Here is a 16,664-nt window from a genome sequence, read left to right as displayed (position 1 = left end):
CATCCACAACTTCTCTGGGTAACCTGTTCCAGTGCCTCAACCATCCTCACAGGAAAAAATGTCTTCCTAATCTTACTGGAACAAATCTCACTGGAACAGGCTGCCCAGAGAGGGTGTGGAGTCTCCTTCTCTGAAGACATTCAAAGCCCACCTGGATGTGTTCCTGTGTGATCTGATCAAGGTGTTCCTGCTCCGGCAGGGGGATTGGACTAGATGATCTTTCGAGGTCCCTTCCAATCTCTAACATTCTGTGATTCTGTAATCTCTAATCTAAATCTACCTTTTTTCAGTTTAAAACCATTACCACTTGTCCTGTCACTACACTCCCTGACCAAGAGTGCCTCCCCATCTCTCCTGTAGGCCCCCCTCAGGTACTGGAAGGCTGCTATAAGGTCCCCCCAGAGGCTTCTCTTCTCCAGGCTGAACAACCCCAACTCTCTCAGCCTGTCCTCATAGGGGAGGTGTTCCAGCCCTCTTGATAATCTTCGCAGCCCTCCTCTGGACTCACTCCAGCAGGTCCGTGTCCTCCTTATGTTGGGTGCCCCAGAGCTGGATGCAGTACTCCAGGTGGGGTCTTGCGAGAGCAGAGTAGAGGGGGAGAATCACCTCCTTCGACCTGCTGCTAATGCTTCTTTGGATGCAGCCCTGGACACGGTTGGTTTTCTAGACTGCAAGTGCAGATGGCCTGCTCATGTTCAGTTTCTTATCCACCAACATCCCCAAGTCTTTCTCCTCAGGGCTGCTCTCAATTAATTCTCCTCCCAGCCTGTATTTGTGCTTGAAGTTGCTCCGACCCATGTGCAGGACCTTGCACTTGGCCTTGTTTTGAACTTCATTAGGTTGGCGTGGGCCCACCTCTTCAGCATGTCCAGGTCCTTCTGGATGGCAGAGGAGGGGAAGACATCCAGATCAGATTTCTGTTATCAGTATCAGCATCAGTATGCTGATGGGAAGCAATATAATGACGTGAAACCAATATGATGTCATGACCTAGTTTTCTAGTTAAGTGATGTTGACTCTACCTATCCTTGATCTGGTGGGAAAGAGACTCTGTTAGTTTTCATTGGCTGATGGATTTGTTTTAATATGTAGCATGTTTGTAGGGTGAATTGGTAGGTAGGTGGTGGGACAGGTGGATCCGTTTTGGAGCATGTGGTACATGACCAGATTTTTTCCCTTAAGTTATGTTCTCTTGATAAGTGAAAGTTGCATATAAACTAGCAATCTTAAAATACTGCGTCATCTGTTCAGAGTATAGACTTTAAACAGAATTCCTGCATTTTAGTGCAAGAGACATGGTAGTGTATCTCTGTAGTCTGGCAACGCACTGTCTGCCCTCTTTAAAATACTCCTTTTTCTCCCCATGGAAGTAAGAAAGCTGTGTTGAGGAGGCAGTTGGGTGAAGGCACAAGAACCATGTTCTTGTTAGTCTGGGGAAGTCAGAGAGTCTTGTCTGCTTTCAGTTTTCAGCATAGCAGGGGCTTCTTGCCAAGTGTTACACACCATCTTTAACTTCCTGGGGCCAGTTTTTCCAAGCTGGTTTGTAGTTGCTCTTGACCTTTCTGTCTAAGTTATTTAGCATATGCATTTCTTGATCTACAGAATTCCTAGTTATAATGAAATTAATACAGCAAACTGATTACAATAAAGTCCAAGATAACCAGTCCACTCTGTTGTCTCAATGCTGCATAGGTAGACTTAGGAAATAGGTGGGATCTTTTTTTAGCAGGGCAAATGACTTTTGAAAAACAGGAGCTTCTGGATTAAGTCAGTTCAAAATTGATGTACTACAGGGTGCTTAAATATTTATGATGTGCTGGGCTTTTTTTCTGTTTATCAAGACCACCTTTCATATTCCCACACTCATATGGATAGTAGAGGAGGAGGACGTGGAGGACAGAAACGCAGATGTAGGTCCCAGCTTGATACTGGAATGGCAGGTTAATTGTGGTGGATTTCCATTTTCCCTAGACAATAAAGCATGGTATTTGGGGGAGAGCCCTCTGATAATTTTTATTCCATGTATGTGAGAAACTACTACACGCCAGTAAGTACCAGGAGGAAGTAGAGCTTTTGTTTTATCTCATGAGGGGTACACCATGTCTGAGATTAGTGACAAAAGAACTTTGATATTTATTAATAATATTGATTCTCTTTTATTGTCTTTAAATGCAAGACTGTCAATTTGATGCCAGGCAGTCACTATAAGAGAATATTTGCTTTACAGAAGCATTAAAATTACAGAAGCAAATAGGATTACTAGTTCTTTTCTATACCAACTACCAAAAACCTGTTGGAATGTGAAGAGGCTCCAAGCAAATAGTCTAGTGGCAAAATGCGTTTGTGAAACTGCCTAGTTTTGCTTACCAATTGTAAATTACACATCTGTGCCATAAATACTCAAATTTGAAAATGAGGCCTGCTGATGTGAAGGAATTTCTGCCCGCATGTTGGCAACTAGTAGTCCAGTTGACAAATGTCAGGAAGGAAACTGATGTAAAAATAACACAAGGTTGAGTTGGCAGAGCACAGTTTCTACCATCACATCTTCTTGTCATTTTAAATAAGCCATTGCTAATTGTTAGGCGAGTCTGATTCTCTACTTCTCTTTCCCAGTTTGTTTTATTATTTCTTGTGCAGGGTATTTTTTAATGGGAGATGCAAGGTCAAATATAAGCCGGTACATTTTAATTTATGTATTTTTTAGTCACAGTGTCAAGCTATAACTATGAGGAGAAAGGGAAAACAGCTTGGCATACAATGAAAATGAGTGCTTGAAGTCTGACACTTCTGTATTTGCATGCTGTATGTACTAAAGTCACAGACTTGCAGAAACAGTTGGCCTCTCTGTAGTCATGCTGAACACTGAAAATGTTCTGACGTGTAGTGGGACAAACATCCAGTGCTTTGAGGTGGAGAAGGCTAGGAAGAAGCCACTGCAAAGGAAAATGGAAGCACTTTTGAGAGCTGAGCAGGCTAGATTTGTTTTCAATTTTGGAACCAAAGCTAAATGGATTTATTTCTCTTGAACCTTTTTATTAACACTTGCTCCTAAATTGAAGTGATTATTGTTAAACTAAGTAGAGCAGCAGCATACTCCTGAGAATGTCATAAGTCTCCTTCTGACCTCTCTGTTAACTGAGATTTTATTTTAAATCTTTGAAGCCTGGTTTAAAAATCAAACTCTGTGGTGAAATTATTCAAGAATGTTGACCTTTTCACCAAGTAGTTTAATAGTAGCTTCACAATAATATTTTACAGAAACTAAAATATTTCAGGTGAAGGTCCTAAATTTGCAAGTACTCCTGGGCATTTCTCTTCCTGTTGTAATTGAAAAAAGTGAGGTCTTGGCAATGATAAGGCTCTTAGTTGTTGTGTGATCTTATCTCCAAGTATTTTTATATAAACTGGAAAACCTAGTCTTTTTATTTTTTTCCTTCCCACAAAGAAATCCCCCTGAAACAGTTTTCCTTGAAGTCTCATAAATCCCTGCATAACACCTTATCAGCTCCATTATCAAAGCTATTTAGTTATTTAGTTCCTTTTTTAACCTCGTAAGAACGTAATTCGCTGTACCGTTTATCCTCCAGTTTAAGCTTTGTGCAATTTATCTGCAGTTTTTCAACCCCCCCCCCCCAATTTCACATTAGTCCGATACTTAAAGGAAAAGCTTTCCCAGATGCTAAAACAGAAATTTTGTGCATGTTCTTCTCTGGTAGAAATGTGGGGGGGATTTTTAAGGTACTTACCCTTTTGCAATAATGCTGTGACTGCCATTTTAAATTTAAAGTAGAAAATACAATACCTTCAATGAGTTTCAAGAAAAATAATATTTTTTACAGCTTTGTACTTGAAAACCATGCCCTTGAACATGCATTAGAGGGAGAGTTAAGTTTTGTTATCACAATTTTATGGTTTGGATTGCTGTAGCAATATAATATTCCATCTTTGCTCACTTACCTCATCTTTCCCTCCTTTGCTCCCTTCTTACGTTTTAATTAAAGCCAGCTGCAACTTTTTCCACTTGCTTTCCTTTCCCTGTGTCTCTCATTGTGCTTGCAGGCGTTTCACCTATGGTCAATACATCATTTTTAGCTAGTGTTAACACAGAGGAGCAGCTTGGCTGTGTATAATGACAGTGGGCAAAAAATGTCAGTCTGATTCACATAGTGACGTTGTAATTTAGTATGTTACCTGTAACTTTCCATGATTGCCCAGGAGGGGTTTTGTTGTGCTGTGATCTTCCTTCCTTCCTTCCTTCCGACTAAAAATGGGAGACAAAAAAACTCTATCTCACTTTGAAATTACTTGACCAAAAAATGGCAATTAAATGGATGTCCCAGGGTATCCTTTCAACTACTTCTTTCTTGTCAGGTTTAATTTTTTCCTAGTATCTGTATAATGTTTCAATGCTTATTTTATTATTGAAAAAGCTGTGTAAATTGTGTACACGAGTCTTTGGCTTGCACTGTAGCATGCTTTGCATAGTGGCGTCCTGTCTGTGAATGGAGTATCTCAGTGCTATAGTAATAAACTAACATTTATACATTTTGGTAGCTAAAGCATATGCAGGTGACAATTTATTTCTAAAATTAGAGCTATGTCTTAATATGAAGTTTTTGATGTGACATTCTGGCCAAAGGATTAGCCGCTTTTTTATTTGGTTGATTTTAACTGTGTTCTTTGACATTCCCATTTTTAATACAGCTTGCTTAAAGATCTGTAGAGCAAAATTTCTTTGAATGAGGGATTTTGTAAGTGTGTATTGTTCACTGGCTAAGCTAGATGAGCTGTCCTGCTTCTTTGTAGACCCTGCATCTGTATCCCCTGGTGATCTAGGACTTCTGCAGTACTTCTGAAATCTCTGCACCAGATTCAGTGTAACAATGTAGGTGAGAAAGCTCAGCATGGATCCACTTGGTGGATTACCAGAAAAGACAGCATATTTACACTGAATGGGGTGGATGAGGAGGGAAAAAATCAAGGTGCACCAGAACTTCATGTGAGAATGGTATGCTGCCTCCCTGCGAGTCGAAGTTTCTAATACATTTTGGGCTTATGCATTTTGGGCTTGCATCTTTTTTTTTTTTTTTTTTTTTTTTTTTAAAGGAGGGGGGGGGAAGAGACCTGACAGTCAACTAAATATTTCCTAAAGCTGCCTAGTAAGGTAATGTGTACATGGCCAGATGCAATTCCTTGTTCAGTCATTCACTCTTTCTTACTAGAAAATAAAACAAAACAAAAAAAGTTGCTATCAGTTTGTAACAGCACAGCTTTACATTGGCGACCATTAGATTCTCTGCCACCTTGGAATTCCCGTGTGGCCTTAGTATGTTGTTTGCTTTCTGATCTGAGCCATGTTCCTTGGAAAAGGTCATGTCTGCAGTATTTTTGGAAATTATATTTATTTTCCGCAAGTGTGCAACTTCAAAACAGCTTAGCTGCTCGCAACAGAGCCTTCCTGTTCAGGGAAAAATATCCTCAAAAATAGAATCTAGGGATATGGGGTATTTGGAGTATGAGTTCACGGTTTTGTTACTTGCGGTTTTAACTGAAACATTGTAGTTTTTCATTAGCTGTTGTTTACTTCAGCATACCATGAAATAGTCTTCCTCCTCACCACTCTGGCATATAGCCGTATCTGGCGTTTTTAAACCACTCTGCTAAATTAGTTGGCTTTTAAAAGGAATATATGCCTCTTTGGTATAGCAGGGTATTAACCTAGTGTCTGTAACATCGACTAATTTTTGATTCATTTATCAGTACAGTGATCTGCTATTGCATGCTTTCCATATCTCAAAGAGGAGGAACTGAACTATTTACCAGGCTGTATTTTTACTAGAGGCAAAGCTTATATCAGCATTTGGTCAACTCCTAGAAAGGACTAGGTAGTTTCCAAACATAGTAGCAAGTTGATATAAACAGTGAGTTCTTTCTGAGTCATTCTCCTGGAAAGTACCATCAGTGTGTTCCCAGGGATTTTCAAGCATTAGCTGTATGTGGTGAATACCAAAAAATCCTGCCTTCCCTCTATGGTGCCATTGTACTTTGAGTGATTTGCCCAGGGATGCCCAGGCAGAGGAGGGATCCGAGTTTCTGCACCACAAATATCAGTGGTATCACGTAATGTATGCCTGAGGTGGAGGTTGTATCTAGCTAGCTTAACACAAAAAAGCCACAGGCTGACTGTTCTTGCAAGCTATTCATCATTTCAGCCTTTTCAATACATGAAAAGGTGCGTGTGTGTGTCTTTTCCATGAACACTTAATCTCTAAGACAATCATAGAATCATAGAATGGTTTGGGTTGGAAAAGATCTTAAAGATCATCTTGGTCCACCCCCCCTGCTGTGGGCAGGGACATCTCCCACCAGACCAGGTTGCTCAAAGCCTCATCCAGCCTGGCCTTGAACACCTCCAGGGATGGGGCATCCACAGCTTCTCTGGGCAACCTGTTCCAGTGCCTCACCACCCTCCCAGGAAAAAATGTCTTCCTAATCTCTAATCTAAATCTACCTTTTTTCATCTTAAAACCATTACCACTTGTCCTATCACTACACTCCCTGACCAAGAGTCCCTCCCCATCTCTCCTGTAGGCCCCCTTCAGGTAGTGGAAGGCTGCTATAAGGTCCCCCCGGAGGCTTCTCTTCTCCAGGCTGAACAAACCCTCAGCCTGCCCTCATAGGGTAGGTGTTCCAGCCCTCTTGATAATCTTCGCAGCCCTCCTCTGGACTCACTCCAGCAGGTCCGTGTCCTCCTTATGTTGGGTGCCCCAGAGCTGGATGCAGTACTCCAGGTGGGGTCTTGCGAGAGCAGAGTAGAGGGGGAGAATCACCTCCTTCGACCTGCTGCTAATGCTTCTTTGGATGTAGCCCAGGACACAGTTGGCTTTCTAGACTGCAAGTGCAGATGGCCTGCTCATGTTCAGCTTCTGATCAACCAACACCCCCAAGTCCTTCTCCTCAGGGCTGCTCTCAATTAATTCTCCTCCCAGCCTGTGTTTGTGCTTGAAGTTGCTCCGACCCATGTGCAGGACCTTGCACTTGGCCTTGTTTTGAACTTCATGAGGTTGGCATGGGCCCACCGCTCAAACCTGTCCAGGTCCCTCTGGATGGCATCCCTTCCCTCTAGCACATCAACTGCACCACACAGCTTGGTTTCGTCATGCTGAGGGTGCACTTGATCCCACTGTCCACATTGCCGGCAAAGATGTTAAACAACACTAGTCTCAATACTGCCCTGAGGAACACCACTTGTCACCGGTCTCCACTTGGACAATGAGCTGTTGACCTCAACTGTTTGAGTGTGACCATCCAGCCAATTCCTTGTCCACCAAGTGGTCCTTCCATTAAATCCGTGTCTCTCCAATTTAGAGACAAGGATGACACGTGGGTTAGTGTGAGAAGTCCTGTGTTTACAATTGCTCAGTACTGCAAGGCATCTGAGCATGCAGCCAATTTACCTAGGCATCGTTCTGCTCCCCAGCCTCTGCTGCACATGTTTCCAATTTACCTGTTTGGTTTTTAAATCAAGAAAGAACATGGCGCTTGCCAGCCAAGGGAGGCAGAGCAAGATGAGTTTTTTCCAAAGCGACAGTAAGGCTGGTTGGGACTTGGCCCAGGCAGAACTTTGAGCTTAGTATCACCTGTGATGAGACTTTCTCTCTGGCTTGCCTTTACCTACAGGATTTGGACTGCTCCTTCTAGACTTAGAAAGGTCCTTGGACAAAAAGTACCTTGGCACTGGGTGTTACTGTCATAACATCTTCCCAGAGGATAAGCTGACAACAACTTGGGAATGATCAGAAACAGGTGTTACAGTGGGTGCAGCACATCTTCACTGAATACATCACTGTTTTTCTGAGGAAGAGAGATCTCGGTTGCACTGTTGTGTAACACATGCTACCTGATATGATAATGATGGGTTGGGATATTTTCAGTTTTATTTCAGATGTACTCTTTTGCTGTGTGTTACTGGTCTTTGTCTCATTTCTTTCTTTGGAAGTGAAGAGGTTGTGGGCTATTGAGTTGAATACAGAAAGTTGTTGCTCTCATACTCTTGTCTTGTAGTAGAAACAGTTTCTATTTAATTGGTTAAAGTTGTCTTCCCAGTATTCATATGTTGAACAGCTTCAAAATGTTGCATTAGTAGATTTAGATAATTGGAGCAGTGATGGTACACATCAGGCAAGGTGGCAGCTGTGGCTCTGAGCTTTGTATCTCTGCATCAGTGAATTTCTTTTTGAAGTAGATAATTGCAAGGATTTTAAACAAAGAATGTAATCTTTAACCGTTGGCAGTCTATATATCTCCACCAAAAATGAATGCCACTGCACTTACGCTGTGATCCAGTATTGTCGCTTCTCTATTAAGCACTAGGTCTTGCTGAGCTGCTTGATATTACCTAATCCTAAATTAAATCCGACCAATATTGCACTCTGAAGCTGCCTTGCATCTCGTTCTTTCAGTTTTTCCTTTATAAGAAATCAGTGTTATGTGTAAAATTCAGACCTGTACAGCTATTTCAGTCTGTTAATTGAATTATGAAAAGCTTAAAAGGTAAGCTTAGTGCATTACTGCTAAAGCCTACTGATGTCTTACAATGTTGCATTCTTCTAATATGGAGGTCTAGCGGTACATTACCTGCGTGCAGTGATAGCTCTAATTGGAAACCTAATAGGATACAAGAGATTTCTAAGACTATTAGAAATAATATATCATTTTTAAGTCTGTGGGATTTTTTTATTGATAGTCCTTTGGGTTGAAGCTGGAAATAAAATGTAAAATGTTGAAATATTTCTCGTTGGTTCAGAGGGCTGTATTCAGTGCTAATCACACATCACATTTTGTGAGTGCTGAAGTGCTCCCAGTTGGCAGTTCTTGTGATAGAAATTCCAACAGTAAATCAGTGGTACCAAAGCTCAAGTACCTGTTCCGTTCAGTAGCTTCATCTTTAGGGGAGGGTGGGAGGATGGTTGCTGGTGCAACTTACAGTAATAACAGTGTGTCTCTAGGTTGCGAACACGTATATAAAGAGGTGACTTCTTGGAGTGGTGGCTAAGGGTGCCTCAGAGAGTCCTTTTCAGCAAGTTTTGACAGTTAAGCTGATGTCTTTCAAGAGGCAGAGCTTCCTGTGGAAATAAAATGTTCTTCCAGTCTAGTGCACAAGTGGTAGCTGGAGAGTACTGAGTGCCCAAATCTATGGACCTGTATAGGACAGGGACAAGTCATTAAGGTGGAGTGAGATGCCAGGAGTGTTCAGAATGGAATGGCTTTTACTCTAATTTAGTACCGATCCTGAGCTGTGCGGGGTTTGTATTCTGAGGAGAGAAATCTTCCACTGGTGACTGGTGCATCACTTGGCAGAGAACCTGTCTCCCTTTACTGATTTCTTACACGCTTTCCTTCCCCTGAGAGCATGCTTTTAGTCATAGCTTTGCTATTGTTGAACTATTTAGCACCAACATATTGTGAAGTTTTATTTTTAGTTTAATCTGAAAATAAAATTTTAGGTTTGATAACAGAACTAACTCCATCTCTCCGCTGACGCCCCTGCTGTCAAGAACACGTTTACCAGTACTGCAAAGAGCAGGGGGAAAAAAGCACGTCTCTGATCACTGTTGCTACATTGAGAATTTCTGTTTTTGTAATTGTATTTCTATTTGTAACACTGTTGCTAACACCTAGCAATTACTCTGACTCCCTTCACATTAACCAAATACGTATTGTCATGTGTGTATTGACTTTATTGGATTGCCTTTGTTCTCAAGTAATACTGCTCCGTGATTGTTACAAGAGCCTTTATTTTTTTTAGTCCTTCTGCTTTATATTAACCTTGTTAAAAGAATGGGGAAAGAAGAGCAAGGCTGGTTTTTGTTCTATTAGGGATGTTAAAATCCAACCCCTTATAGAATAAGGGGAGCAGAGATTTCCAAAGCCACAGCACATCCATGATGGAAAAAGCTGTGTCAGCACCTCCCTTTATGCAAAGGGAGTTTTTGGTTCTGGCGTCTTACTGATAAAATACTACCATAGCAGCACAGAAAGAAAGAGGTAGCAATGGGGTCCTAAACCATTAATGGCTTTATAGATTGAGCTGTTCTTAGAAATACCCAGTGACATATGGCATGCTACAGAATACAAATGTCTGAGGATCTCAGTAAAACTAATTTTCAACAAGCAAACATTTGTGTTCTGCAACACCTTTAGTTTGTACTGCTCTTAGTGAGGTGCTGTCAGGTTAGGAGAATCTAAAAGTAAACGAAGCTGATTTGAGAAAGCACTGTTTTAATTTGACACAGTGATTTTAATTCCCCTTACAAAAGTAGTTCCCCAGTACAAACAATATCAATGGGGTGACTTCATGTGGCGTCATTTTAGAAATCAGTGTTGCAAAATGACAGAAGTGTAGAAAATTTTGACAGTAAAGAATATCATCATATGTTTGGCTTTCTTCAATTATACCATGAGCCTTGAATTAGCAATAATACAGGAATATATTTTAATTTTAAAGAACACACAAGATTAATAAAATCAATGTAAGTCCTTAATTTATTTAGTATGGTGCTTGATGACCTGGAAAAGCCGTTTCTGAAATAGAGTAGGAATTTGTTCTTTGAAACTTAGATTTTCTTTTGTATTGAGATTGTGTACCATGTTTAGGAGTAGTTTTGGGCAATGCTGCTTTTATAAATGTCAGGAGAGAGAAGCTGAAAACCATACCCACCTCTAGTTTCTCAGCTTTGCTAGGCAGTCTGGAACACTGAGAAGCCTGGGTAAGATCTTTGAGATTTGGAGAGATAGATTTTGGAAGCATTAAATCTACTTTTAGTCCCTGTCTTTACTTCAGGTAGTGTATGAAGTGTAACACTGAAAACTTTCTTCCATATCGTACTTGAGGAATGTAAGAGGTCATATTTATTTGAACTGTGGTAACATTCCTAAACCATTTGCTTTTTTTTATCTCTCAGCGCTGGTCCCAAAGGTGATAATATCTACGAATGGAGATCAACCATTCTAGGACCTCCAGGTTCAGTCTATGAGGGAGGTGTTTTCTTCCTTGACATCACATTTACACCAGAATATCCTTTCAAGCCTCCAAAGGTAAGAGACCTCTAGCTGATGTCTCAAGGCATGAATGCTCAACAGACCATTAACAGCAAGCAGTGTTAATGGAATGCAGCCCATTTGAAAGCCACTCTCTTTAAGAGCAAGTTTAGGCTCCTTTTGGACGTTAGGTTGGTTTCTATTAGCTAAGATTAGTGGCTTTTACAATCCTCTTGCTCACTATTTTGGAGTTTGTTTTCTTTTTCCTTGTTTCTGTTTATAAGAGGTCCTAAGCAATTAGTGCAAGCATCAGGACAGGACTGAGAAACTGAAAAGTAAATAAACTTGGGGAGAGGAGAAAGGATACAAATATTTGTTTCTCAAACCACTCAGTTACCATAAGCATAACAGTCATATGTGGTTTTGCCACTAAAGTAGTATTTAATTTTTCAGTTTTGTTGGGTACTTGGGTTGTTCACTTACTTGTACACTAACAAACTTTTTCTGTAGGTGTGTTGTATTTGTGAAGCTCTTATATTCCAGTGGTGTTGTGTTCCAATGCTACACGGCAGAGGCCAGTGCAAGTGAATGTTATCTTGTGGTTCACATACTTGGCCAGAGGAAGAGTGTTGGGTTACAAGAAGAAGTGGTTGTGTATACAGTTCATGTTTGCCTTGTATCTGAAAGCATTTATGTGCATGTTTAACTTTCTACTTAAAAGTAATTGCATTGATGAGATAAATGCCAATGACTGCCCCATCTTCAGACTTTGGTATAGTCTGCAGTAGAAAGGACTTGCCTGCCATAGTTGGGGCTATCAGTCCCTCTCAGCGCAGACAATGTTAATTGGTCATACCAGACAAATTAATGCAAGCTTCCCAAATTAATGAAACTGTTTGTTCTTGCTGGCATAACTTCAGGGTTTCTGGTAGTATCAACAGAACCTTAAATTCTACCCCTAAGCTAGGGCTCCTATTCACAAGCAGCATGGTCTGCCCTGGGACATCTTTAGTGATTTCTTTCTGATGCCTGTCCTTCCCTCTTTGGAGGTTCTGTGGCAGCACAGATGGTTCTCTTGTGTCTTATGTTAGAGTTTAATTCAGTTCAGAGTAGTTGTTTGTTATTTTGTTTTAATTAGTTTGCATTGGATAATTTATTGTCCAGCCTACTATGTGAAATATCTAATGTCATGAGCCCAGTGAGCATTTAAAGAGGGAGATCTTACCTTCCTGTGTGTGCTTTGCTACAGCTTTGCTTTCTATGCGACAGGTCAGAAGCATTTGTCATCCCAGGCTTATCCAGCCTGATGTCTTACAAAACCATATTATAACTACCAGTGGTATTGAGACAGCCCTGTGTGCCAAGTTCCCTGATGCAGAACCAAAGATACAGTTTTGTTGTTCTAGCTCAGCACTGCTTTCTGCTCTGTGCTTCTAACAGGGATCTCTTTGGCTTAATCTTTGGTTCTAAACCCTCATCCAGATGAGAAGAAGGGTGGGATTAAAAAAAACCCTAAAAACAGGCACTGCTTAGTGAGGCCTTAAAGGGACTAGTTTAGTGAAGATTCACTGTATTGTAGCAGAGTTACATTTAAAAGGAGTCTTTCATCTAGCAGAGTCCAAGTTGGTTTACAAACCACATAAATGTATGGAAATAAATACATATAGCATCAGTCACATTGAGATGGGATATAGGAGAAAGCATAGCAGTGCTCTAATAGAACACACTTGTGCTACTTGGGTACCTCGGGTTTAAATGAATAACCTCTCTTTTGCTGAGAACCAAAGACTCTTACAGGAGCTCCTGTGTTAACACCTATGGTAGTGTTTATCAATGATAATGTGGAAAATACAATTATCATATTGCTCCTGCTTTATTCGCACTAATTTGTTGATTTCAGATTGCCCAACTGCTTGCAGTGACTGATAAATATTGTTTGTGGGTCATCTGGAAGTGGTGGGAGTAATGTAATTACTATAGCCTTCTATTTGTCTTTTAGGGCAAGAAGTAAAGAAACAGCTAGTTGAAACAAAACCCAGTGTATCATTTTTATTATAAACCCTATTAGAGCAGTAGAATGGTTGAAGGCTGTTTAAAAAGCTTTGACCTCTGAAAAGATCAAGCTATCTAGAGTGGAAGGACTGGTTTCCCTTGAATCTTCCTTGGTAAGCCTTGCAAGAGTGGTGGAAGAAAACCTCTACTGCCTCTCTGAGTCCTCTGTAATTCTTACAAGAACAGTCCCTGCTGTGGGCTGTCTCATGGTGAAGTGCATATAACAGAAGACATTTCATAACTTGAAAATGAAATGTCGTTAAAGGATTTACCTCCTTAAATGAAGTGAGATGAAACTGGTCATCCTGGCAGGCTTCCAAGCCCTTAGGAATATGCATGAGAGAAGGTGTTGAGGCATAGCCACTATTGACAAATGCCACAGGGTTGACAGCATCCTAGAGAGGTGTGATGAAGGACATACAGGTGCAGCCTTTGAGAACTGGGTCAGTATGTTAGAGTAAGCTTTTGGAGGGAGGATGTTGCTATAGGAGAGCCAGAGGGCTGCACTGGAAGTGATATTAACAGATTCCTGGGAGGATATAGAGGGATTGTGCTACTGTAGTTGAGGCCGGAGAAATTAAAAGTATAAAAATTTGGCTTGGAAATGCATTGCACAGTACAAAGAACTTCAGTGGGAGAAGTCTGATACAGAGAGAGATACTCTCTCTCTCTCCTGTCCTAAATACACATAATGGAGTTCTGTTGCATTTATTGAGCATTCCATGCAACACTTTGAAGATGTTAGCATTAATCTGTTCTCTGCTTTTATGTTTTCTCATTTTATGTGGTATTCTGGTTTTGCCTTTGTTTCAGATAGCAATTGAGTCAGGCACTTGCTGGGGGGCATGGATTCAGGAGAACCCAGTAAACAAGTATAATGAGAATTTAAGAGTTCAGTACTTAGTCCTCAAGGTGATTGCTATTCTTTTGTACTATTACAATGGGCATTTTCCCAAGAGTTACATTATAGTTGGGTTAGATTTTATTTATTGAGGTGAAAACAGTAGCTTGTGTTGACCTGGTGTTTGCTTTGATCGTTTGTATTAGTAACCTTTAACCACTTCCTTCCCCCCTTCCCCTTTTGCTGCTTTTGTAAATTAACCTCTGCTATCACTTCAGGGTAAGGTTGAGATTAGCTCCTTTTATGTCTTTTCAAAAGCTGTGCTTAACTCTGTGGAGTTACTGCATTAATGTAATCTCAGGTGGGACATTTCCAAAGGATTGTTCAGTTACACTATATTTTTCTGCTATTCCACATGCTGTTCTCTTGACCCTGAATACATTATGATACCTTCTAAGTAACTTGGTTTCTCTTGGTTTTTGTCTGAATCTTCTAGCTTTATGTTATTTTATTTATTTTTTTTTCTTTAAGGTGTAATGAACATTTACTTTAAATGTTTTTGTTTGTTTCCAAGTGGGCCTGCAATTCCTCCCCCTCTGCTAGCTTCATTTGGGTTCCCTGCATGACTTGCTTTTGTACCATCAGCAAAAATTATAAATGACAAACAGCTGGACTACGTGTCTAACACCATCCCAGTTCTGACTTGCTGCTTAAGTGAAGAAAAAAACAAAAAGTTATTTTTCCCCCAGGGCTTTGGTTAGGTAGATTTCCTTTAATTGGAGAAAACGACTTTTGGTGCCATGGGTATAAGCCTTAAGGATTATATTTTAAGGCTTCTTAAGGAACCAGGCTGTTCTGCAAATGTATGGGAGTCTTCTTTCACCTCCTTCCTGAGTAATAATTAAAAAGTAAGTCTAATTCTTAGAGGCAAAAACATGATTTGTGCTTTGTTTTCAGTTATTAGTCAACTGGACTGAGAGACTGCCTACAGAGATTGCTTTCTACAATATTGAATATTTAGCTTTTGGGTTTAGAATCAGGATTAACAACTTTCTGTCTTTACAAATTAGAACTCTTGACCTCTCTGTTAATTTGGTCCTTATTGTATCAACTTGGAAGTACTCCACACTTCCCCTTCTGGAAGTGTTTAATCTGTTAAAATTATTACCTCACCTACATTTAGAAGCCTTCTTGGAAGGAGACCAAAGCTGCAGGTCAAATAGAGAAATACTGAGCAGAACAGCAGGCTGAGCTGACGGCTGCTCGGGAACCCAGGGCAGAATCATTGCCAGCAACTGCAAAGGCCACAAATTTCTGTTTTGCCTTAAACAGTGTGGGCTGGGGCAGGTGCCGCAGTCAGATCCACCCTCTGCTCAGGCTTATGTATGTGGACTTCCATTAGGGAATCATTGCTGCTCTTCCTCTGAGGATTAGATGATCTGGGAAACAAAGGTTGTTTTGGTTTCTTACCTGCTGTACTTCTTAAGGTTCCTTAGGTAGACAGCAGCAGGGGTCTGGGTTTTGGAGTTGAAGCTTGTTGCAGAAGGTGTGGGAGGGGGACACATTTCTGCTCTCTTGCAGACATTTTGCTATTCCCACCCATAATGTGCAAAAGTGAAGGGATTTGGGGTTTGTTTGTTTGTTTGCTTGCTTGTTTTAATCTAAAATACGAGCAGTTTACAAGGCGCAAAGTAGAGTGTCTCCCCAAGCGTGCAGTGTGGGTGTCTCCTGTGTGACAAGTAAGTGCTTTTGCAAGTCCAGAAATAGCTGGTGTGCTCTGTACATCGGGAGCGTTCTTGGAAACACTGCACAGATGCAGTGCACGGAGACACGCCAGGCACTGGGGTTTTGTAGCTGTGTCACCCCACCCTGTGCCTGCTCCCCGAGGCTGCAAGAGGGAGGGTCACAGGCAAAATTTTTGCATCAGAAAGACGGTAGGAAGAATGAGGGTTGGCTGGCAAGTTTTATATGTGGGCTGGTCTAATCTCAAGAGAAAGCACTAGTTAGTGTGTTCTTGTCGTACCACACACTTTACCGAGCATGTTTCGCAAATACCCCCACAACCTATAAACAGACAATAAAATCTGTGGGTGTGGAGAGGTGACAAGTTCTGGAGATTTAGGGCACAAACCTGCCAACCTTTATTCACACGGATAATCCTAATTCATGCAAATTCCACCAAATCTATTGTCGCTGTTCATGCAGTGAGTTAGGGTAGGGTTTTTCTGCAGGTCACGTTGTATTCTCCTGAAAATGGCTCGTGGTGCTTTTGTTTCCCTTTCAGATAACTTCTGTGGCAAGCTGCCCATCTCAGTCACACCTCCCAAATTTTAAAATAATAAAATCCAGCTGACTACTCCTCAGCCCTTGGAAGTGACGGGAGCTGTGATTCCAAGTGCCCTGGCCTGTCTGTGGGATTTTACAAGTGATTGGGAGCCCCGTGGGAGAAAAATGCTGGTGTTAAAGCCCCCCAGGCCCCTTTGCCACTGTGAGCAAGAAGACAAAATGTAATAAATTAGATTTTAAAGAATCAAGGGAAAAAAAGAACCATAAAACTGTGTTTCACAGTGACGGCAAGCACCCAAGGTTGGCGGGTTAGCCGTTGTTTTGCAGGGAGATGGCAAACGTGTTGTCAGTGTGAGCGGGGTGCCGAGGCCGTAGCGATGCCCCGGGGCTCGGTCAGTCCCCCACGTTCTGCGTTCGGGTCCCCTTCTGGGAGCCGGTGCTG

The 16,664-nt window shown here is 41.3% G+C and overlaps 1 protein-coding gene across 1 annotated transcript in view; it reads left to right on the top strand.

Moving 5' to 3' along the window:
* Positions 1-14,007, top strand: part of LOC104468100 (ubiquitin-conjugating enzyme E2 E1-like) — a gene marked incomplete at its 3' end in the record, with an annotated part of 40,192 nt that extends 26,185 nt beyond the window's left edge. The window contains exons 3-4 of the mRNA XM_010082116.1: positions 10,968-11,100; positions 13,909-14,007. Of these exons, the coding sequence (XP_010080418.1) occupies positions 10,968-11,100; positions 13,909-14,007 (232 nt within the window). The remainder of the gene's footprint in view (positions 1-10,967; positions 11,101-13,908) is intronic.
* Between the last annotated feature and the right edge of the window lie 2,657 nt (positions 14,008-16,664).

The sequence above is a fragment of the Pterocles gutturalis genome, unplaced genomic scaffold, assembly GCF_000699245.1.
Source record: "Pterocles gutturalis isolate BGI_N339 unplaced genomic scaffold, ASM69924v1 scaffold13764, whole genome shotgun sequence".
In the NCBI taxonomy this organism is placed as follows: Eukaryota; Metazoa; Chordata; class Aves; order Pterocliformes; family Pteroclidae; genus Pterocles; species Pterocles gutturalis.
This window is presented reverse-complemented; position numbering and strand designations above follow the sequence as displayed.